The 24,124-nt window shown below is 42.4% G+C and overlaps 1 protein-coding gene across 3 annotated transcripts in view; it reads left to right on the plus strand.

The window, feature by feature from the left end:
• Positions 1–2,038: 2,038 nt before the first annotated feature.
• The window catches only part of SNX16 (sorting nexin 16), a 28,895-nt gene continuing 6,809 nt past the window's right edge, over positions 2,039–24,124 (plus strand). The window contains exons 1-5 of one of the 3 annotated variants that reach the window (XM_068158552.1): positions 2,039–2,202; positions 8,006–8,474; positions 12,938–13,024; positions 15,960–16,108; positions 21,667–21,736. In XM_068158552.1, coding sequence (XP_068014653.1) covers positions 8,103–8,474; positions 12,938–13,024; positions 15,960–16,108; positions 21,667–21,736 — 678 coding nt within the window. In that variant the 5' untranslated portion in view covers positions 2,039–2,202; positions 8,006–8,102. Of the gene's footprint in view, positions 2,203–2,491; positions 2,902–8,005; positions 8,475–12,937; positions 13,025–15,959; positions 16,109–21,666; positions 21,737–24,124 lie in introns of those variants that run through there. The other 2 variants (XM_068158550.1, XM_068158551.1) reach the window with 2 other exon arrangements.

The raw sequence follows: 24,124 nt of genomic DNA on the forward strand, positions 1-24,124 counted from the left end.
TGGGTGAATAGTGCCTTGTGACGAGAAGGCACCGAGCCCACATTCCTCAACTTGCCAAAAATCCCACTGACTTCCTTGGAATTTCTGAATGACCAAAGACATGCAGCCTCATGCCTTCTTCCTATACCTACTCACTGTGGAGAAAAATGTCCTGTTCCATCCCAAATCCTTTGAAGAGGATTCTTGCTTGCTTGACAGTTCCCCCATGAAAATTGATCTCACTATTGTGGAGGGGGCTGCTAAAAATTTTATGTTAACCTGTACAGGAAATGTCGTGTCACAAGCTGCTGGGTGAGCTGGCCAGCAAACTGAAAGACATGCATTTATAACTATCACATGCTTCTAGAGGTGAACAAAAACAATATCTCATTTGTTTAAAAAAAAAAAGTAGCTCAGTGTGGACACCAAACTTTAAAAATTTGTGGTAAAAACCCCCACAAACATTCACAGGCATAACCAACTGCTGCAGAAAACACCTGAAAATTGAAATTCCTTGTTTCTAGCAGGTTCTTCTCCTCTGCTGGAATATGTTAGAGGATATTTCGTGCTCAGTGTATCAGGTTTGGCAGTGGACTTTTCAAAATGCATTGGTTAAACTTCCCCAGATTTAGTGCATCATTACAAAGCTTTTCAAAAATCCACTGCACTACCTCTTCTGAGCACCACACATTCAAAATAGAATTGGGAAGTTACAGAGCCTATTTGATCCCCCAAATTTCCCAATGGCACGGTTTCTGAGCTAGTCATTCACAACTGCTTTTCAAATCTATTAATTCTATCCATGCTGAATGCTAGCTAGCCTTCTATATTTAAGGAAATTGCTTGAAAGACCAACATCCACGATACTACTAAGTTCAAAATTAGGTCCAAATTATCCAAGGCACTGCTTCAATAATATGACACAGGGGGGAAAAACCTAAGAACAAAATTCCCTAAAATTGCAAGAATATAATTCCAAGAGCAGCAGAATTACACTCTGGTGGTAACAGATGCCCCCTGAGCAGTACGCAAGGAGACAGGTAAGGCAACAGGCCAGTACCACTGTATCCAAGCCCAACCCACTTCTGCTACACTCTTCGTGAGCCCAGCCCCTACAGAAAGCATTGAGTTTATCATAAATAAGCAGAGGAGTTGCACAGCATTTGAACAAGAGGTACAACCCATTTCCTGGAAGCATCTCATGGCTTCCAGACCCATGAACTTGTGACAGATGTGGGACAGCAGGCACAGCTACTGCTCTAGCAGGCTGCCAACTGCCCTGAAACCCCAAAGCTCTCAAGTTGCTGGGAGAAGAACCAAAGCAGAAAAGGCAGTCCCAGCAAACTGGGGGTGTGGTTCCCTCCAGATGAAAACTCAGCAGCAAGACTTTCTCAGAAACACATTTTTATCTGGTGTCTGAAGAACGTAAAATACAATGCAAACATTTAAACACACGTTGCGCTGTGTTCATTTTCTCCACAACATCCTCTTGCTGCTTAGATATCTTTGTCACTATGAAACGAGATTGTTTTGTGTCCTCCAGTATTTAAGAACAGGGATTTGCTCCTGTCTCTCCCAATCACTGCCACCCATTACATTCCACACGGCGCTCTGCTACACCACTTGTTAGCTGCCATATGGCATCTCACGTTATAGCAAAACTTCGTCGTGATGTCGACCGATATCACCCTTAACCCCCCCGCAGCCTTCCTTAGGTTCCCGCGCCCGGGAACCAACACGGGGGAGGACCTGCTGCCCTCCCCTGTGTGCCCGCGGGCTCGTTCCCGCTCTTCGCGACCCGGCCGCGGGATAGCCTGACCCCACCAGAAGGTCTGGAGCGTCCCCATGCCCGTTCGGAGGCCCGGCCACCCTCCAGGAGCTGCCTCACTCCCCCCAGAGCCCCCCAGGTAACGGCCATACAACAGAACTACAGCACCCAGAATGAAGCGCGGCCCAGCTCCCGCCGAGGCCGGCGCCACGCTGCCTGCCGGGAAATGGAGGCGCCGCCGGCGACCGGGCGTGGCGGGCTGGGCTGGTGGTCCCTGCGGGGCCTTCGCTTCCGCCCCTCGCCGCAGGTACCGGCTCGCTTCCACCACTTCCCGGGCCCGGCCACCGCCGCGCACCTCCTTTTCGGCGCGCAGAGGAGCGGGGCGGGGCCGGCCCAGGGGGAGGGGCGGCCCCAGCGGCGGCGCGGCAGAGGGAGGCGAGTGCGGCGGCGAGCAGGTGAGCGGGGGTGGTCGGCATCCTCTCACTGCCCGCCGGGCCGGAAAGGGGCGAGTGGGGCAAGAGGCGCGGCCAGAACCGAGGCAATGAGGGAGGCAGGCGGTAGGGGGGTGGGGCAGGGGGGGAGTGGAGCCCCTTAGCCAGTGCCCAGCCAGGGCACGGCCGGCCCCCACCGCTTTCTCACCACGTTGGCCGGTGGCGCAGTGCCCGCGCACCTGTACGGAGGCGGTGGGGCAGTTGCGCTGGCCTCCGCCCTGTTGTGGGACGCTACGGGCGGCTGGACTGTGGCTCGGCCGTGGTTAGGGACGGGCGGGCGGCACGGCGTGGACGGAAACCCTTCGCCCCGCGGTGGGGGTACGAAACGGCGCCTCATCTCGGAGGCGGCTCCTCAGCCGGTTCTGCTGTGAAACCTCGCGGTTTTCGAAGCCGGGCCCTGGCACTGGCCGCGGGAGCCCGGCCCCGCCGGTACCGCTGGCTCAGCGGCCGCTCCTGAAGTTATGTAAAGCGGCGCGGGCGGCATTCCGGGAGCCTGACTGGCCGGAGGTGGGAGCGGCGGCCCCTCCACGGTGCTGTCCTGCGCCTGACGGGCCCATGCCCGCCGCTTCTGGGCTGTGTCGGTCGCTGGAGTCCGGCTGAAAGTTAACGACGGGGGTTGTTCGTTTTTCCCTCTGTTTCGGAACTGTTGCATCCCAAACATAGGTAGGCAACGTGGAGTCTGGGCGGGGAGTGGCCATCAGTCGTTTGTCGTGCGGGAGCAGGCTCTTTGGGGTAGGAATTGCCCTCCTCTGTGAGCGTGTACGGGAGGCGCGGTAAATGAGCCTCAGTTTTGAGTCCATAGGTGAAAAGCACAGGATGATTAATCTCAGGAAATTTAGGAAACCCACTTCAGCAGGGTTTTTTTTGTTCTAAATATTTCTCTAGTTCTTCAGCTGACATTCCACTTAAAGTCTGCCTGCCTGCTTTGTCCAAACAGAGACGGAGTAGCGTGTAACCAGATCAGAAACAGTATTGCATAGCTAAAACTCTTCAAAATCCAGTGACAGCTGCCGAGTGAGGATTGTTTTGTTTCTATCTATTACCTTGAATTGCGTGGTTGATGTGTTTCTCGGTGTACAAACCATTACCTTCAAAGGGTTTGGAGTTGGGATAGCTGCAAGCTGGAGGCCGCCGCTTTTTAAGTGGTTTTGTTAAGAGCCTTTTTGCTTCATCCACGAGAAGGGAGGTGGCTGCTGTAAACACCCGGTAGGGTAAGTTCGTGTCATGCTGTTTCGTAGCACGTGACAGTAGTGTTCCCAGGACTCTCTGCTATCCTGTTTCAGATCGAGCGGTTCAGCACTTCCAGCAATGCGTTCTCTTTCTGTTTCATTATTAAGCTGCAGTTGGGAATCAAACCCGGTACTAGTTTTGACAGTAAACGCATTTTGTATGAGCAGCAAGTAAATACCTAGACAAGAATGAGAGTGCAGTTGCTGGATTAACTCTTGGGTGTCATGAGAGATGGTCTGAAGGTTGGTGTGATGCAATGTCACTGGTTTAGTGTAGTGACGTGAGACCAATATGTGGTGAAGCCTGAGTAGCAGCAGATTGTGCACCTAAATCTTTCTTCCTTGCCCTGCCTGTGTAAGCAGGGAGCAATATAGTTTGTCTGGAAGGGGAGTTTTGTCAAATTGTTTTGCTCTTTTTTATTGTATGAATTGTCAGTCAGCTTCTCTGTGTGTAGAAAAGGCTTGAGTCCTGAGGTTGTGATCCTCATTTCAGGATTGTACTTTTATTATATTTTTCTTTTTAATGTTTAGCCTTCATAAAGTGCAAATTAATGCAATTTTAAGTCCTGTCACGATTCATGGCATGGAGGTGGTTTAGATGTTGGGAAATTGTGATGATGCTTTTACAATTTAAGGTGTATTTTTCAATATGTGTGTGTATATATATTTACAGATATATGTATCTATTTATGAGTCTGGTAAGTTCTAATGCAGTGTCTTTGTTCACTTCCTTTTCTGTTTTCTTGACAACAGGGGAAAAAAATCATAGAATCATAGACTGGATTGGGTTGGAAGTGAAGGCTGTCTTGCAGTGAACAGGGACATCTTTAACTAGATCAGATTGCTCAGGGCCCCATCAAGTTTGACCTTGAATGTCTTGAGGGATGGAGCCTCCACAACATCTCTAGGCACTTGTTCCAGTATTTCACTACCCTCATTTTGAAGACCTTCCTCCTGATGCACAGCTTGAATCTGCCCTGCTCTAGTTTGAAACCATTGCCTCTCATCCTATTGCTCTGTGTCCTTCTAAACAGTCCTTTCTCAGCCTTTCTGTAGGTCCACTTCAGATAATGAAATGCTGCTTAAGGTCTCCCTGGAATCTTCTCTTCAAATCAAATGACACTGGATTTTGATCAGTTGACCTTCCTTTTCTGTTACTCTGGAGTTACAGGAATCTGGCTGTGACACTGGAATTATCTGCCCCTTCTACTTATATACAAGTATGCTTACTGTGTTAGACTGAGTCAAGAATGTCTTTTAGAAGCAAATACTGTGGTCATTGCCATTTAATATGCTTTGACTCAAAATTGGGGATGGTCTTGCAGAATACAAAAGAAACTAACTGCATATATAGCCTGGGAGCCGACCTAATGCAGTCCAGCTGCTAATAAGCATGCAGTCAGTGGCACCAAATTATAGCTAGGCTGACATAAAAGCTGCTGAGCCATGTACAATGGAGGTGCTGGATTCTTAACACCAAGTGCCTTACAGATCTGTTTGTGTTGAGCTGTATCACTGATACAGCTCCAGCCTTTCACTAACGTGTGCATTTAAAAGTCACAGTATAGAAGTTCAAGGTAGTTCTTGACTGGCATTTTAAAGGTTGGACCTTTCGTGCCTTCCAACCTGGCATTCTATGATTTCACTTTAAAGAACTTCACTGCATTCCCTGTCTGCTTATTTTCCTTCCCTGAGTTCATAAAGAACCAGATTCAGAAAGTCATGAAGCAGAAGATAACAACCTTTTTTTTTAATGTATGTCCTTCAATTTGTTGCAAGCCTGGACTCAACATATATCTGTGGTTTGTAGGTCTTTAATCCCACTCCTCTGGGGACATAGCAGGTTGGGGCATTCTTTAAAGGGATGCTCTCAGTTCCTTATGCTGCTGACACATGGAAGAGTCACTGAAGTGGCAAGTGAAAAAGGAGTTACCTTATTAAGTGTTTTATGCAGTCGAGAAAATTGCTGGAGAAAATCCACCTGAGAATACTTCATGTCTCTATTTCTGTGTCTACTGAAAAAAACCAAGGTGCAAAGTTACTGTCTGATGCAGAAAACAGATTCATTTACTGAAATGCATGTGGAAAAAGGGATTGGTCTAGCTCCAGGACCAAGACAGCTGTGACTTGCTTCTTCCTAACTACATGAGGCTGAAGCAAGTCAGGTACTTGACGTGCCGAGTTAAGTCCCACAATGAAATACAGGATTATACTGCAACAGAAGCTGCTGGATGGTCCAAATCCTGTTCCTGGCCAGAAAAATCAGCAGGGGGTTATGATACTGACACTTATGTTTCCTCAGATGCTGCTGAGTGTCCAGCCCCAATTCGGTGTCCATTGGTCTTGAGGAGTCACTGCCAGTTTGAAATTGAAGTTGATCAAGTTCCTTGAGCTTTCAGACTTAGTGCATGAAGATTTCCCCAAGTAGCTAAAAGGATGAGAAAGTTTGGGCTTTCCTTCATTCAAGGAATACTTTCAAGAGTGTTTTTCAGTCCTTCTTGTTGATTCTGATTAATTCAATGGTTATTTCCTCATTCATGTTCATAGACTCATAGAATGGTTTAGTTTGGAAAGGACCTGAAAGATCATCTAGTTCCAACCATCCTGCCATGCCCAGGGATACTTCCTACTAGATCAGATTGCTTACTGCTCCATCCTGGCTTTGAATGCTTCCAGACTTGGAGCCTCCATGACTTCTCTGGCAAACCTGTTCCAGTGCCTCTACACCTGCATGGAGAAGAATTTCTTCTGAGTGTCTAATCTAAATCTTGCTTCTTCCAGTTTGAAGCCATTAACGCTTGTGCTGTCACGCCATAGCTTTGTAAAAAGTCACTTCACCTCTCCTGCGGCCCACTTCAAATACTGGAAAGCCTGTTAGAACGTCTCCTTGCGGAGCCTCTCTTTTCAGGATGAACAATCACAACTCTCTGACTCCACAGGGGAGCTGTTCCATCCCTCTTGTCATTTTCATTGCCTTCCTCTGGTCCTGTTTTACCAGTTCCATGTCCTTCTTAAGGTGGGGGTTCCAACACAGGACTCCAGGTGATGTCAGAGTGGAGTTAGAGGGGCAGAATCCCCTCCCTTAGCCTGCTAACCACACTTCTTAACGTGCAGCCCAGGATATGGTTGGCTTTCTGGACTTTCAGCATACCTTGCTGGCTCATACTGAGCTTGGCAGGGCACTGGGCAACCTGATCTAGTTGAGGATGTCCCTGCTTACTGCAGATGGGGTTGGACTAGATGAGCTTCAGAGGTCCCTTTCAGCCCAGACCATTCTGTGATTCTTGTCAACAAGCACAAGTCCTTCTCCTTAGAACTGCTCTCTGTCCATTCCCCACCCATTCTGTATTTGTGCTTAGGTTTGCCCCTACCCAGCTGTGGGTCCCTGTTCTCCAGGACTTTCTTAGAGCAAGGGAATGAAAGCATCATTTCACCCTGCCAATTAGGAAACTTACTCAGTTTTTGCTCCAGTAGATGATCGATCATATACGTGTCCTGAATCAGGTTGACCGTTTCCCATTTCACAGCTCCCTGCAGACTTGAGGTTTATTGGAATACTCCTGGTGTGAAAAGGTGGTGGCTCAAATCCTGTTAATCTAACAAGGTGGCATCTAATTTGCATCTTCTGAGAGCTATTCTTTGGGTACTTTGTTAAAATGAAGAGATGGTGTGGTTTTGGTGGCTGAATACTGCTGTCTTAATTTCCCTCTGCTGCTTTTCTCTACAGGCAAGCACACAGAAGATTCATTTTGGCTTAAAATGGTTTTCTTAAAGAAAAAAAAATCAAATCTTTCATCTTTCTGGTTTGTTTTTTTTCCTGGAACTTGTTTTTGCCTTTTTAATCTGCTGGAATGGAAAACCAGCAGCTCATAACAGCACTGCTTTTGATGTGCATGAGTCTAAAACTTAATTGCTTCAATTCAGGCTGCACAAAATGTGCCCAGTGAACATTGTTACAAATGTCTGCAGCACTGTATGCAGGAGAGTTGTTCTGAAGAACTGTTTTGCTTTGAAAAGAGGGTGATTATGCTTCACTGAATATGTAATATATGCAAATACATTTTTCCACTTAAGTTGTTTACTGTGTTGCTTTTTGAGTCGTGTCATGTGTATTGTCACGGGGGTGTTTGGCTCACCTGCCCTGCTCCACATGTCTTACCGAAGCAACTCAAGGAAAGCCTTTGTCTTGCTTATACTAAGCAGTCACTCAAACTACATCAAATTCTTATATGGCTAAAATTTGCTGATTTGTGCACTCAGCTCATAGAGGGCAAATGATTTTCCTCTTTTGTAATCTTACTTTAACTTTCTGCTGTTTAAATAGTTGCGAAAGACAGAGGTCTCCTGTAAAGCTGTCCATCAACCTTCAGATGCAATTTAAAAGCAGCATTTTATATGAAACCAAATTCCTTGTGAAAATGTTTAACCACCTGTACTGGTATGCACCACCTCAATGCTGATATAGATTCTTCCAAAGCAGTGTCTTAGTGTTACTTCCACTTAAAAGTGAGAGCAGTGTTTTCTGTTGTTCACTGCAGGTACTGGTCTTGAGAAGAAGAGAGAACATGGCTCATACAGTGCAAGAACTTTAAACTCCTGGACTGAAAACAGGATTATTGTTTTTTTTGATGAAGGATGGCAACACCATATGTTCCTGTTCCTATTCCTATTGGAAGTTCATCATCCAGCTTTACAAACAGAAACCAAAGAAGTCCATCTTTTGGGAGCATCTCAACAAGTTCCAGCTCTTCAAAAGGACAGTTGGAGGACTCCACAATTGGTAGTTTTAAAAAGATGAGCGTGCCTGACCAAACAGATTCTACATCATCTTTGTGCAGTAGTCCACTTGTCAGGACTAAATTTACAGGTGTGGATACATCCATAGAGTACTGTAGTCAGCCTGTAGAAGAAGTAGAGGAGAATACAGATTCCAGGAGCTGGGAAGATCGACCGTCCACACCAACTATACTGGGTTATGAGGTGATGGAGGAAAGGGCAAAATTCACTGTAAGTTTTGTGAATAGTGCAGTTCATCCTGTAATGACAAGATAACAGTTGAATATATTTTGCATTCTCTTTCAGTAACTGATCCTGCAGTCCAGGGGTGTTGGAGTATTCTATGAATACCATTTTAGCTTCAAAGTACTGCTGTGGCACAGAATATTCTTGTTACACATAGATATATATCTCTGGAGAAGAGAAGGCTCTGAGGAGACCTTCTAGCAGGTTTTCAGTATTTGAAGGGGTGCTACAGGACGGTTTTACAAAGGTACAGAGTGACAGGACAAGGAGTTCAAGAGGAGATTGGACGTGGCACTTGGTGCCATGGTCTAGTCATGGGGTCTGTGTTGATAGGTTGGACTCAATGATCCTCGAGGTCTCTTCCAACCTTAGTTATACTGTGATACTGTGAGTAAAGGCCTCAAACTGAAGAAAAAACAATATTTAGATTAGACATTAGGAAGAAATTCCTCCCCATGAGAATGGTGAGGCACTTGGAACAGGTTGCTCAGAGAGGTTGTGGAGGCTTTAAGTGGCTGGAAGTATTAAAGGCAGGTTGCATGGAAACTTGATCAGCCTGGTCTAGTAAGAGGTGTCCCTGTCTATGGCAGGGGTCTGGGGCTAGATGACCTTCCAAGTCAAACCTGTATCATGATTCATGATACAGTTGGAAAAATTGAGACTCTGAGGCAGTCTTTCCTGTAACTGTGTACATGAGAAGGAACTCATTCTGCTTCAGGTATCAGTTTGCACTGGAAAAGTCAGGAATTCCTTGCAGAGTTGCAATCTCTTGTTCAATTGAACTTGTCAAAGTTCTGAGTACTTAAGCATCATAAACCATAGTAATTTATTTAAAATTCATGTTGAGCTGCCCTGATACTTGTCTTTTACAGTTACCGAAGTCCAAAGAGTGTTTAGCTTCCTGCATTGTCAGGTTTAGTTTCTGGTAAGGAGCCATCAGTTCTGAAAACAGTGAGATGCCACATGCACACTGTCTGATGACAGAACGCTAGCTCAACTGATTTGTATTGATTTTTCCCAAATTGTACTCCAGCTAGCAATTCAATCCTGTTTTTCACATCCCATAAATATATTAGCACATTCCTGCAGTTGTTTCCATGGGCTTGGTTCAGAGATTTTCTTGAGATGCTTCAAAGACTGGTGGAAGGTGTTTGTTAATAATCAATTATTTATAATACTACTTAAGGAGAGCAACCCTAATCACAAATAGACAAAGAGGAGGAAATAGGAGGAAAACTTTTTTCCTTTTAGGTTAGAAAAAATGTGTAATCTATTACCCTTGGGACAGTTAAGATACTAATAAAATCATTTGAAGGCAAATAATGCTGCTGCTTAATTACTTGAGGATGATGGCTTGTCATAAGTCTTTCCGTTTCTTACATCTTTGTTCATGGTAGCATGAAAGAAGAAGCAGATTTCTGTGTGCTTTTTTGCATGTAGATTAGAAGGTTACTTTAAAAGAATATCTTGTAAGCTACAACAGTGATTAGTATTGTTACATTGATAAGGGTTAATCTGAAACTATGCCAAGGCATATTCCAGTGTGCATGTAAGATGTTCTTCAACTGTAGTTACAGTGACAACTCTGACTCCTCCTTTTAGGTACAGCATGATCATAGACTCACAGAATGGTTGGAGTTGGAAGGGACCTTAAAAATCATGTAGTTTCACCCCCCTGCTATAGGCAGGGACTCCTACTAGACCAAGTTACTCAAGTCCCATGCAACCTGCCTTTGAACACTTCCAGGCTTGGAGCCCCCACAACTTCTCTGGATGTGTTCCAGTACCTCACCACAATTTCTTCCTAATGTCTAATCTCAGTTGAGCTTCTTCCAGTTTGGAGCCACTACCCCTTGTGCTGTCACTCCATTCCTTTGTAAAAAGTCCTTCATCTCTCCTTCAGGCCCCCTCCAAATACTGGAAGGCTTCTCAAGGTCTATAAGACTGCTTTAAAGTCTCTGCATAGTGACTGTTTCGTATAAATGAAACATTCTTGATTGTTAAAATGCTTGTTTGCATTTTTGTTCTTTCTGAATTCACTTCTGTTACTGTGCTTGATTTTGAAACCACATGATTAACTGTTTGTTTTCAGTTGCATGTTGAAAATAAGCTTGTTACTGTGCATTTAAACCAGCAAGTAATTAATCCTTGAAATTTTGGGTTCTTCTGCAGTGTCAAATCAATGAGATGAAAGATAGTTGAAATGAAATTCTAATTAGCTGTAAAAGAGGAGGCTCAGTTGCTGAAATTTTTTTACTGTGTGCTAGCATCTCACAGGTCCCAAAAGTATGGACAACTTAAGCTGAGCAATGCACTGACTTCAAGAGTTAAATGTTAGTGCACGTTGGAGTGCAGAGCTGCTGAAGCTTGGGGCAGAAAAATCCTGGGCTGAAAACCCTCTCTGTTTGTGCATAGCCGGTCTCACATGAGTTAGCAGTCCTGGGATGCTCAATTAGCACTTATTTTTTTGAATCCAGCTAGAAATGATAATGAGGTGCTGAGTCAGCCAGAGATGATTATTGGTTTATTTTCATGGAATAGTTTGTATTTGTGCAGTAAGGCAACTCAGGAGTGACTGGAATTGCACGAGTTTGTTGAATCCATTTGAAGTGGGTTTTTTTTTCCCAAGACCTCATGGGAAGGCACTGACAGTTGGTTTTATAATACCCTAGACTTGTTCATTAATTTCAAATCTTAGAAAGAAAAAAAAAACCAAATAACAAGACACACACACAAAAAAATCAACCAAACAGAAACCAGAAAAAAAACACCCAAAACATGTTGGCTTTCTTTTTTTGGCCAGTCATCTCCAGCTGATTGTGCTTCTGATTACAATGAAGTTGACCATAATTTGTGAATGTAGGTTTGTTGGTTTTTTTAAAGGTGTCTAACAGCCATTCAAATTGAGAGCCATACTTTGTAGTTTGTTTTTTTCACATGTGCATTTGCAGAACTTAACAGTAGGGGGGAAAAAAAAGAGTACTGATGAGCAAATACATTCACAAGCAGGATCTTCCCAATTTCATACAGCAATTCTGCTTTCTGAAATGTTCATAACAATAAAAGCATTTATACTTTTGGTGTGACAAGAAAGCTAAAACATTTGGAGAAGCTTATTATTTGTACAGAAAATACTGGAGGGCAAAAGTACATTTTAATGCTGCCTTCACAAGCATGTCTTGCAGCTTGTATTTTAAAAGCTAATAGCTTGTTGTTGATGACTGAAATGCTGCCTCTTGTCACAGTCCAGGACTTCCACAAATGATGATGCTTGAAATTGGAATCTTTTGCATAGAGAAGCTCTTTCTGAGTCTGCAGCTTGATACATTATGGAGTCAACAAATGTTTAAACAGGTCTCAACACCTGTACAGAGCATGCACTGGAGTTATCACATGCTGGGACTGCAACAAGAAAAATACATTTATCAGCTAAGAGAGCCTGCTGTGAGAATATGGAGTACTGGAAAAGATTTTACTATGTAACAGGCTAGAAAACATTGTAAATAGGATTTGGTTAAATGCCTGATAGAGGTTTTATATCATTAGGATTCCAAAAATATCATCATCTTCACTGTGGTTTTTTTTGTCAGCTAGAGAACTAGACTGGGAAATGTAGCCCAGTGCAACTGCAGAGCATCTTTTTGCTTACATTGGAGGCAGTGAGGTTGTGCCATGGGAACCTAGGCTTTCCCAGGCTCTGCTTGATGTTTTCCAGTTTAAGTTTTTTGGTGTTGGATTAATTGTGCTCAGAGATGCGAGCATCAGCCTTTCTGGAAGGAGCTGGGTGTTTGAAAATTGTGTTACTTACCTGTTTGTTTTTAAATAGGGGAACGGTGCTGCTGTGTACTTGTCTTGCTAAATCCCAGTCAAAAGGATCTTTTGCTTCAGTCCTCCAGTGCTGATGGAATTGTCCTGAGCCAGTTATCCAGGGAATTGGTCATAGTTTACCTGGAAAAGCAGAACCTAATGTTCAAGCCAAACAGAACCCAAGGAGGATGGCGTTTTTATCTTGCATCACTTGTGAAGCAAGTGAGATGAGATGTTTTAAAACACTCAGCACCCAGTTATTACAGTCATCTTAAAACCAGCGTGGTCTCAAGGGTTAATAAGCAGAATCAGAATCCAGCAAAGGTTAAAGCAGATCACTAAAACATCTTTCACTTTCATCACTGAGGGTTTATTTTTCGCTAGGGAATACATGTGGGTGCAGTTTCACAAGCCTTTTCTTGCAGAAAGAAAGGTAAATGACTACAGAAACCCCTTCCTTCAATTCTGAAATTAGTTCATAGTGTTTCTCCTGACAATTAAATTCCAGTTAAGAACTGATTCTTTTCTTTTTTTATCCACAAGTTTGGTTTCATTAAGAATTAAAGGATAATTTCAGCTTGCCAGCCAATGCAGCCTGGAGTTCTACACATTTGTCTGATTATGACCATTTTTCCACACAGGTATACAAAATACTGGTAAAAAGAAGTCCAGAGGAAAGTTGGGTGGTTTTCAGGCGGTACACTGACTTCTCCAGGCTTAATGACAAGGTGGGAATTGCACACTGGTAAATTCTCAGCTCATTTGCCTCACTTATTCTTGGAGGTTTTGTTTCCTTTGTGTATTTGTGTTTGTCCTTTTGTTCTTTTCTTGCCTTTTTTACAGCATCTAAAACACATCCTGTAAAGGAGGTATTGCTCCATCCCAAGCACTGTGCTTCAGACTTTATCCTAGTCTCTGATAAAGGACATTAACTCTTTAACAGGTGTATCCCCTTCATGGAACTAGAGAGATGCAAGACAGATTGTCAAAGGATGCTAAAAGCAGTAGGTGAAGTTCTATAAAGTATTAGAGACAGAAGAGAGGAGGTAATCAAATAACAGACCCAATTCTTGAGAGCTGCCTATGGGGAGCAAATACAACAGAGTGACATAGTACCTGTGCTGTAACATTAACAGATAATACAATCTTAGTGGATGTTGGACCATGACAATTTGAGGGGCTAAGAGCAAAGACTAAAATAGAGACATTTGGCTAGATGCATAGATTTTGTTTGTCAAGGACATCTAGTGAATTGAAGAGTTACATGTAGAATACTCTCCAGTCCCCAAAAATGGTGGGAAAAGGACTTTGTCAAGTTTATTAATATGCTGGTAGAGATGTTGAATAAATAATGAAAGGCCCAGTCTAAAGACCCAAGAAATTAACCATCTCCCTCTGAGACTGGGCCCCATGTGACATGAATAATCTACCATGTGATCATGTTGCAGAGAGGCATCTAGACAGGATTCTGGGTGCAAGCAAGCAGTCACAGCCAGCATAACTTGTCTGAGCCACAGTTTGTGCTGCTGTGTCTGAAGAGTGTTCAAGAGAGAGAGTGCCCCAGGACTCTGCTGGTGAAAATTAGTCTGCTGAGAGCAGCTAGCTTTCATCCACAAAAGGAGTAATCTGTGGGTTGACTTACTCTTCCCTCAGAAATAAATTACATGATCTGCATAACCAGACAAGTGAAATTACCAGGAAGCAGAAATGTGTGGTTGAAAAGCTTTCCCAGCAATGGTTGTCTGTGGTCTGCTCTACAACTAACACAGGAACTCCTGTTGTTATCTTTTCAGGGTTCAGTTCTATTCAGTGTTTTTATTAAGAGGGGATATTTATGTGTATGGTATTAATGATAGCTTGATAAGAGACAAAGGAACTTTAGATGACCAAGGATAAAGTGAAAAATGCCAAGAGGAAATTAAGTAAGGGAAGGGGAAGATAAGTAATTAAGTGCAGAAATAAAGAACAAGGCTTTGACAAACTGTTGCACAACTTGGAAAGCAGTAATTATAATGGACTGTTTGAACATACAATACTTGTGCTGTTAAAAAGCACCCTTCTTGTGCTTTGAAATGGTGCCTGTGTGAGCACAGGTGATCCACTAATATGGTTCTTCCTTTAAGCTCTGTAGATCTAGAGATTCTATCTGAAATCTTTCTCTTGTAAAACTTCATCTGCTGAAAGAGATACCCCTTAGAGTGTTTTTTGTGAGTCCATAAAGAGTCATGAAATAAGGGTTATTGTCAGAAGGCTTACATTTTACCATGCAAGGGTCAAGACATCCCCTGAAGAATTCCATTGTAGCTATGTAACACTGAGTGCTAAACTGATTTTGAGGCAGTCTGGGGACTCCCTGTCACTGGAACTTTGGTTCTTCTGGCAGTTGGAGGAGCATTAGATTACAAAACCTGTCCACTTTTCCCTCTTGGTTGTAAATCCTCTACAAAATGGTTCTATCAAGCATCCTTTATAAGAAAAGGCATCTAAAGGTTGTACTTTAATGAACATGTTAATGTGGGTTTTTTTGGACTTTGTGTATTACAGAATCATAGAATGCTTTGAGTTGCAAGGGACCAGAAAGATAATCTAATTCCACCCCCCCACAGCCATAGGCAGGGGCACCTCTCAGTAGACCACGTTGCTCAAGGCCCTGTACCTTTGAACACTTCCAGGCTTGGAGCCTCCACAACTTCTCTGGACAACCTGCTCCAGCACCTTTCCACCCTCACAGGGACAAATTTCTTCCCAATGTCTGATCTCAGTTGAGCTACTCCTAGTTTGAAGCCATTACTCCTTGTTCTGTCACTCCATGCCTTTGTAAAATAATTAATTGGCAAGCTTGGGCAAGTCCATTGTTACACAATTCCATGCTTCCATTCACTTGTGTATTTCAGGCCTGAATTCAGAGTAAAAATCTGGGTATTTTTGGCATTAAGTGTACCCTGTTACTATATCAGTAACTCAAAAATAGGTGTGTTGGAGCCACATCCATGCATATTGATGGTAAGCTGCTGAGTTGTAGGTTTGTAATGGGCCTTTATTTTCTTTTTTTATAGCAATAGTGCTTCTTATCCCTGAGTATTTCAGAAAAACCACCACCACAATGCTTACTCATCTCATACACTTTACTTCCATGCAATTTGCCTGTATTTTGGAGGAAGTTTTACCCAGAGAGAGAGATATCCCATTGGAATGGACTGCCTGAGGAGGTGGGGGAGTCACCATCACTGGAGGTGTTCAGGAGGAAACTTGACAGGGTGCTTGGCTGCATGGTTTAGTTGATTAGGTGGTGTTGGATAATAGGTTGGACGCGATGATCTTGAAGGTCTCTTCCAACCTGGTCTGGTCTGTTCTGTTCTGTTCTATTCTATTCGGCATTAAGTAGCAGACTTGGAGACATTAAATCACAAAGCAAGGTTTTCATTCCCATTTTTATGTGGCAAATTGAAGAGGCCATTTTATTAAGGCAGCACAGCAAGGGGCAGAGCTGTGTCCACAGTTCATGCTGTAAGTTGGATTTTACTTACGCTTGAGCCTTACGTTGTGCTTCAACCCAAGAGAGCAAGCTGCCATAACTCTGAGTAATGTCAGTGCCTGTGCTAAATTCACTATTTGATCAAGACCTTTTCCTTTGGTTTTCTTTGGCTTTGATTTCTGTTTCAGCTCAAGGATATGTTCCCGGGCTTTCGCTTGGCCCTTCCACCAAAGCGCTGGTTCAAGGATAATTACAATCCTGACTTCTTGGAGGATCGACAGCTGGGACTGCAAGCATTCCTCCAGAACTTAGTAGCTCACAAAGATATTGCTAACTGGTATGTGATCAAAACCTTGCTTGTGGATTTAGGTTTTTGTTTGTGTCCAAACTCTCATAGAGGCTCTTAGGTGCTTGAGCAACATGTAAGGAATGTCATTAATGCTCATGTGGCACATTTGGTCATAGGTAAATTGTTTTCTGTCCTGTTAAATTAATCCCAGCTTAACTTCAGCAAAAAAAAAGTGGAATCACAGTATTTGAATTGTACATGGTTAACTGCTAACTAAATCTGTAATATTTAAGATGTTAGACTAATGCCCTGTTTACTCCTAAATTATTACTTCTGCATGCTGAAGGCAGAATTGATATCTTGTTAATTGTTATTGACATTAAATGATGGGCTTCCATAATAGAAAGTAGATGTAATATTATGTGGTTAGTTCTTTAAATGTATTTCAAACTAAAGGCTTCCAACTTACGTGGCATGATAGCAGTAGGATCATTTTGGTTGGAGAACACCTTAAAGTTCAAGTCCAGCCATTATAGTTTGCTTTACCTAAGTAAATCTAAACCATAAGGCAAGAAAGGATTAAGAAGAGTCTAGAGACTCTTCTGCCAAGTGCAGAAGTCTGTTTGAACAATATATATTTTCCACAAAGTAGAAGATGATTCCAGACCTGAAGATGAGCAGAACATCATTCAGGCAAATGAAATGTAAAATCATTTTAATGTAGCCCAAAGAGGATTTCAGTAAGGAAATTGCTAGAGGCAGAGCAGTTAGGTTTTTAGAACTATCACCAGATACAAACTCGTGAGGGTGCTGTACCAGAGATTCCTTGAGGAACTGTCTTCTTCTGAAACTTTATTAAAAATGAAGAGTAAGAAATTCACTAGAGCAATTTCCTCCAAAATTTTAAAGGAACTAAACTGTGAAATTGCTGAGCTGTGATGTGAGACCATACACTGCTTGCATCTCCTTCCCTTTGGAGCAGAGTGGCTGTTATAACATTTGGCATATTTTTAGAAGGCATTTGGCTGTTGAGTCTGGAAACTTGAGAGATTAGCAAGTCTGACTGCTGGTACTGCTTGTGATACAAAACCCAAAGTGCTAAAGAAAACCAAGACTTGGAAAAGCAATAATGTCTTCTGCAGAAAGAAAATATTCTAACAAGTAGGTATGAGGGAGACTGCATAAAATGGTTGAAAGGCAAGGGGAAAACAATCTATGGAAATTTAGGAGTCTCATATATCAAATGCTGGATCACAGTTATGGACACTGATGTTCAGAACATCTGGGAATTATCCATGAAAGGGAATGTAGAGGGATCCCAAAGTGCTGAGTGTCTGGCATGAATTTTCATGTTATGAAGTACAAAGTGATACTCAGTACATACATATAGCATCATAAACTCAGTTGCTCAGTTTACAACCTGAAAAATAACTATTGGTTATTGATAGGGTTTTCTGAGTCCACTCAGTATTCAGCAGTATTCAGAAGGTTGCATAAAGATTGTTGAAGCATAACTTGGAAGAGTAACCAAAAAATGGTTGCTGCTGTGGGAAGCTGAGTTGCCCTTCCACAAAGCCCAGTGCCAAAATACAGCATTCAGTTTCAAAAGAGAATCTACTAGAAGTACAGGGAAAGCAAGCTAGAACAGATGAAGCTATAGACAAACTTCCCTGCAGACAAACTTCCCTGCTCTCCTGAGTCTGTAGTCCTGGGAAATGGCTGGCTAAACAGGGCCTATGAAATCATCAAGGGGATATGGCAGGTGAGTAAAGAATGTGAGTGTTTTGGATGATTCATAGTCATCTCTCAGTATGTCACATGGAGTTGCAAAGCTTTACTGTGAGGTGTCAGAGACAGAAAGCCTAAATGGCTTTAAAAAGCAATGGGGATCAGCCTGTGAGTTTCTCTGTCAGTGGCTGTTAAACATGATTATTTGGGTGAAATATGTGCCCAAGAAGTGTTAAAAAAGCTTCCTGGTTGTTAAATTACACAATAATAGGTGTGCCAAAAAGAAGGAATTATTCTCCTAATGTCACTTAAAGCATGGTGCTGGAGACAGAATGGGGAGCTGAATGAGCCTTCCATCTGCTTGAATAGGTCTGGAGGCTTTCTGCTGCTCCTTGTTGCAGCCAGTTTGACATTTCAGCTGGCTTGTTTGCATCATGGTGATAGTCTGTATTGGACAACACAAATCTAACTTTAGAGTGCTTCACTTGCCAGACAGAAAGGGGAATCAATTTCTATTCTGGTTGATGAACAGATAGCTAACTGAAATGTGGTTCTGAGGAAAATTGTCATCTTGGCTGTGTAATGCTCTGCATAATACCCATTAAAAAACTTGACCTTACTGGTCCAGCTTACATCCTAGGGTTTGGATCAGTGGAATGTCTGGATTCCTCAGGAAGTGCTTAGAACTGGGGAGACTGGATGTCTCCTTTTTTTTTAAGCACTCATCAGATGCTACTTATCAGTAGAAGTGACTATTAATGGAAATCAATGTTTGCACCTTATGTGAGCTGTGGTGAGCGTCTAACCCTGCTTCTTTCTTAGAAGCTCACCCATTTGCTTCTGCAGTTTTGCAAGTAAGTCACGCTGCAGATGAACCCTTTCTCTTTGTGGAGAAGCCTCTTTCATTTCTCATTTTGCAGTGTGTTTTTGTTGAGGCACTGACAGTGGGAAATTCACCTTTCAGAGATAGGAGGCCTACAGGAATACCTATTTTTTTAATAAAAATAAATACTCCAAGTAGTTTAAAGGTAAAAAAGTAGGATGGTATACAGATGGCTACATTTAGAGTCTGCATTTTAGTAATTCCTTCCCCTATCTTACCTTATATTGAAGATTCAGTGAAGGATCAAATTGAAATCCACCCACAGAGTTTAAGGTATTTAAGATAATTTCAGCCTGCTGAACAGAAGTGTCATCTGGATGGCACAGCTTGCTTCTGCTCAAGCTTGAAAAGGAGGAACTGAGTCAGCTGTTGAGTTTTGTCAGGGATCCCGTGTGCCACACTACCCCTTGTTGCCCCCCTTGGTGCTGGCCTACACTGGCATTGCAGCCCCTCTGTAGAAGGATGCCAGCTAGCAGTGGAGCAAAGAAGGAAGCTATGCACAGCAATCTCTCTTACATGATCTTGAAGATTTCTATGATAGTTGTGATGCAGAACTTTCTCCTGTTTGCTAAATGAAAGCAAGAGGTGTAACACACAGAGGGCAGAGCAGGGTCAGAGTGAACCTGGACTGCAGATGAATTTTTATGTCACCAGGTGAATCTTTTTGAAGAAGAAATTTTTTCAGTGACCTGTAGCTTTAAGCTTCTTGACCTCCCTCCTTATGCAAAGCAATCAATCTACAGCTTTCCATTTTAAGAAGTTCTGAAAACTGTAGAAAAAACACTTTTCTGCTAGCAGCTGTAGGGAAAACAAAAATGGATTTGACCTGATGCAAGTAGATGATATGTGCAGATTGGAGATTTTGTGCATTTAGTTTTCTGGATATTTCCTTTTATCAAGCATTACTCCCTGTTAACCACCTTAATGCTACCATTTAATAACACCATAAAATTACTAGCAAAATTATGACATTAAGTACTTGTAAAATATGTTTGGGCTGAGCTATGTGAACAAGGGTGAAGATACTGCAGGAAAATGGAGAGCAGAAGTGCTTTCACATAATGAATTCTCCTGCATTATGCATGTTGCAAGCTCCTTCAGTACCTTTTTGAAAAGAACAATCCAACCATTAATAAAAGGACTCGAACATCATGTTGGAAAAGGTTCACTTCAGGTTAACCTATTTGGAGAGGAAAAAAACCCCAACCCTGCTCTTCTTGAAAATGTACTTTATATGCCTGAGTAACTTTTCCCTTAGTTTGAGATTATTTTCTCTTGGTTTAAGTAATGGCTTGTTACCATCCATCTTCTTCTATTTTTTGGTGCTAATCAGAGTGATAATCTTGGTTTTAAGTAGCAGGATTTTTGTAGTGTTTATCTGAGTACATGAGAAGAGCTGGTTTAATAGAACAGGTTTAGGCAATGACTTGCACGGATGATGGATTGATTGAACAATAGAACAAACCAGGTTGGAAGAGACCTTCAAGATCATCGCGTCCAACCTATCATCCAACACCACCTAATCAACTAACCCATGCAACCAAGCACCCTGTCAAGCACCCTGTGAAGCAGTGGAGAAGGTTTAAAAAGGGGAAGTTTTATTCCATTTGTCCCAAATTAAGTTGGGACCAGAATGATTAATTTTGTTCAGATTGGTCTAAAGGCTAAGGTAAAAGATTGCAAAGACAAGAATTCTCACCAGTCATTGGCCAAAAAACCCCACCAGTATCTTCATATGAGCAATAAGCACTTGAAAGTAGGCTTGCAGAAATCCAACAGCAAAAGAAAGGTTCTGTGTATTCTTCAGAGCCCTTCTAAAACTGACAGTGATGATATAGGCAATGACTAGTGTTCACTGAAGACATTTCTCTCCTTATTTTGCTTGCCAAACTTGAAACTGTTTGATTAGATTGGTAGTTGAGTAAAAGTTTTCTTTTTATTTTGCATCTGCCTCAAAGAGAGAGAATGAACACAGGGCAAAAAAAAAATCCCTGCCTTTTGCCCTCACCTTCCCATGGGACACAGGTGGGAGGAAGAGGCAGGGCATTAGTTCGGATGCACATCTGCCATTTCTGTGCATCCATTGCATCAGGAGGGTCTTTAAAGACTGAGCAGTGAGTGCAAGCACAGAATTGCTAGGAAGTTACTGATGTTTAATTAGCTGTGAATGCAATATGCTGGCTCTAAGTCATTTCTAGAAGAATGAATGCCACAGAGCAGGAAAGTCTTAGAATGATGGCTGAAGGGACATGTTTGGAGGCGTTGAAGAGTTCTGTGAAAGGCAATCTAAACTTGGAAGGTCGAATGAGCAAGATGCTGAAAGTACTCTGTAGTAAACCACAGGATTACACACACTTCCTCCTTATGGCCTTTGCAAAACAGTGCACAGAGGGGCTGACAACTGTTGCACAATTTTAAGTTTGAATGCATTAAATTGAAATGTTTGGAGGTGGCTGTGTAGTGTATCCATGGCACATTAACCTGGTCACTTCCTGTTCTCATAACTCCTTATTATGTTTCTCTATATACAAAAAGATAGTTGTATGTACAAGATTTCTATGCCAGTCATTAAGATCTTAACAAAATGGAGACACATAAGCATGTTTCAATGCCTAGGCTTAGTTCCACTGCTACTTCCTGAAGGGATCTGCCTATAGATTTTAGCATTGTCCTTTTTCATCCATCTTTTAATATTTATTTTTCACCCCTCTTCAGCAGCAAAGTGATTAAAAACTTTTCCTTGTCAGTTATGTAGCCACAAAGTCTGTGGAGGTTTGAAAAAATCATCCTCTAAATTGACTTGCTCTCTGTTTGGAAGCTCTAAACTGTGCTTGTGCAGTTAACCATGCCTGGTTAACACATGCAGCTGAGACTTAACAGTTTAACATTCAGGGATAGTTGTTTGAGTCCCTTAAGGAGATACTGCCCATGTATGATGTTGAGTGTCATTGCTTTTCTGCACTTCAAGTAATTCACTCTCTTTTATTTGGTAAAGTCTTGCAGTGAGAGAATTTCTTTGTCTGGATGATCCTCCGGGTCCTTTTGACAGTCTAGAAGAGAGCAGGGTAAGTGCTGTGTAATATGACAAAAGTAGAATGCAAAAGGCAGTAGCTGTTGTTAGAACATTGTGAATCTGCTGAACTGGCATAGAATGAAACATTTTTATTGATGTTCTTCCCCAAAAATGTGCAAAGGGATGTGTTTCTAAAACTGTCATTATTGGTGCACACTGATAATCTTTGAGTGCTGTACTTCATCTTTGTCCCAGAATACCTCTTCTTCTTTGGCCTTTTATGAGCAGTGGATGTAATTTGTTTTTAAGGCAGATAGTGAATCTAATGAGAGGTTTTGCAGGTTTACATTCAGCACATCACAATGTGTAAATGGTAGGCTTCATGTCTTGCAGTGTAGTGCTTCTTGCTGTGAAACCTAACACAAGAATTGTGTTCTGGCAGATAACTAAGGAGGGTCAAGCAGTAGGGTAAAACAGCAGCCTTTCAGCACCCTGAACAAATAATACTGTGTGCTGCTGCCTGTTAATTGGAGAGAGGTTTCACTGACATGCAGAGCTGTATCTTCTGTCCAGAACAGCTGCTCTTAGTTTTCTTGCTTGATGCATAACAATATGTTTTGGAATTGCACATACATTGTTAATATTGTGGCAGTGATGAAGGTGAAGTGGTAATCCCTCAACTGAATTTACCAGCTTGCTTTTCATGCAGGTGGGAGTGTCTTGGTTCTTGTTACATTTTTGTGTACATCTAAAGGATTCAGCATGGAGTTTATGTTTGAGCTCATACCTGGTTTCTGTACAGTCATGTTTCTGCACAGCAATTTAAGTTGAGGAAAATGAGCAAAAATCACAGGAGCTCATTTGTCAGATAATTAAGAAGTTTAAGTGTCATGATCATTGAAATTTTATTATCATAGTATCAGTCAGGGTTGGAAGGGACCACAAGGATCATCTAGTTCCAACCCCCCTGCCATGGGCAGGGACACCCCACACTAGATCAGGCTGGCCAGAGCCTCATCCAGCCTGGTCTTAAACACCTTCAGGGATGGCACCCCAACCACCTCCCTGTTCATACATACTGTGATCCCACCTGGGTATTAGTGTTGTACCAGATTCCAGGAGCCCAGCTCTTCAAGGAGCAAAATGTCTTATTACAGACATTCCCCTGAGAGGTCTTCCTCAGCTTCAGTTCACCTTTCTGCTGCTACATCATCCTTCAGAATATGTTGGTCTTTTCTTACTTGGGTGTGCACAGTGACTTCCTTTCCTTGGGCAGCTGATACACAGATTGCAGCTAGAGAATGGAATGGAATGGAATGGAATGGAATGGAATGGAATGGAATGGAATGGAATGGAATGGAATGGAATGGAATGGAATGGAATGGAATGGAATGGAATGGAATTAACTAGGTTGGAAGAGATGAGTCTTTCAAAAGGCTTTTTTCTGTTTTCATATAGAACAATGGAACAGCTTACACCACCTGTGAAATACTTCTAGTTACTCTGTGAGTAGGGAAATTTGCATGTGCCTAAATCTGAAGGAAGAAATACTATAGCTAAATTATATCCTTGAGGAAGTGATGGCTCATTTACTGGTAGTCACCAGCAACCCCAAACAGTTTTACACACTACACCAGAATCCATTTAATTTCTCTGGATGAAACAGGATGTCTGCTTAACCAGAACAGTTGCTGAAGCAATCACTAAAAATGCTGTGTGAAGAACAAGCTCCATGATTCTATAATTGCATGCCATGTGTTGTCAGCTCTACTAGACATGAATGAAGCCACAGCTTAACTGATGATGGCTCTTCACTGCCTGTCAACCACAAGAAATTCGCTGTCTGAGCCAATCAAATAAATCAGAGATCAAAATAATTATTGGACTGAAAAACACTGCACTTGTTTGAATTGGTTCCTTACAAGAAAAACTGAGGCTGGTAGTCTGATCCAATCACAGCAAGGAACAGGATCTTGATGTTTGTAACCCATTTGAAAACTTCAGAGAAGGTGGTGTCTTAAAAGCAGTTGTTAACTGAGCTCATGCTACATGTTTGTATTCAGTGGGCTCTGAGTTAGTAGCTAGAGGCATGTCATGTTAAACCAAGAAAGCCTCTTGCATGGGTTTCCTATTGTGGGAGGATGTGTGAATGATTGAATCAGAACTGGTCATTACTGTTGATAGGCTTGCTCTTTGCAGTCCTAGATCAGCTGGCTCTCTGCCAGTGCTTCTGCCACTTCCTGCATTCAGTGGATGTGGCATTAGACAATCACTCTCCATAGGAAGTTTTGAGATTGCTCACTGATTCATCAGTGTAATGTATCTATGTGTCATGCTCAGCAGCAGAATGGGACATATTTGGCATGGTTGGGTGTGTTTAGCATTTCATTAAACTTAATCAAAATGTTTTTAGATTCATAGAAGGGACCTTAAAGATCTT

This window comes from Melanerpes formicivorus, unplaced genomic scaffold (assembly GCF_026170545.1).
Source record: "Melanerpes formicivorus ecotype bairdi unplaced genomic scaffold, bMelFor1.0.p_v2 SCAF_40, whole genome shotgun sequence".
Taxonomy (NCBI): Eukaryota; Metazoa; Chordata; class Aves; order Piciformes; family Picidae; genus Melanerpes; species Melanerpes formicivorus.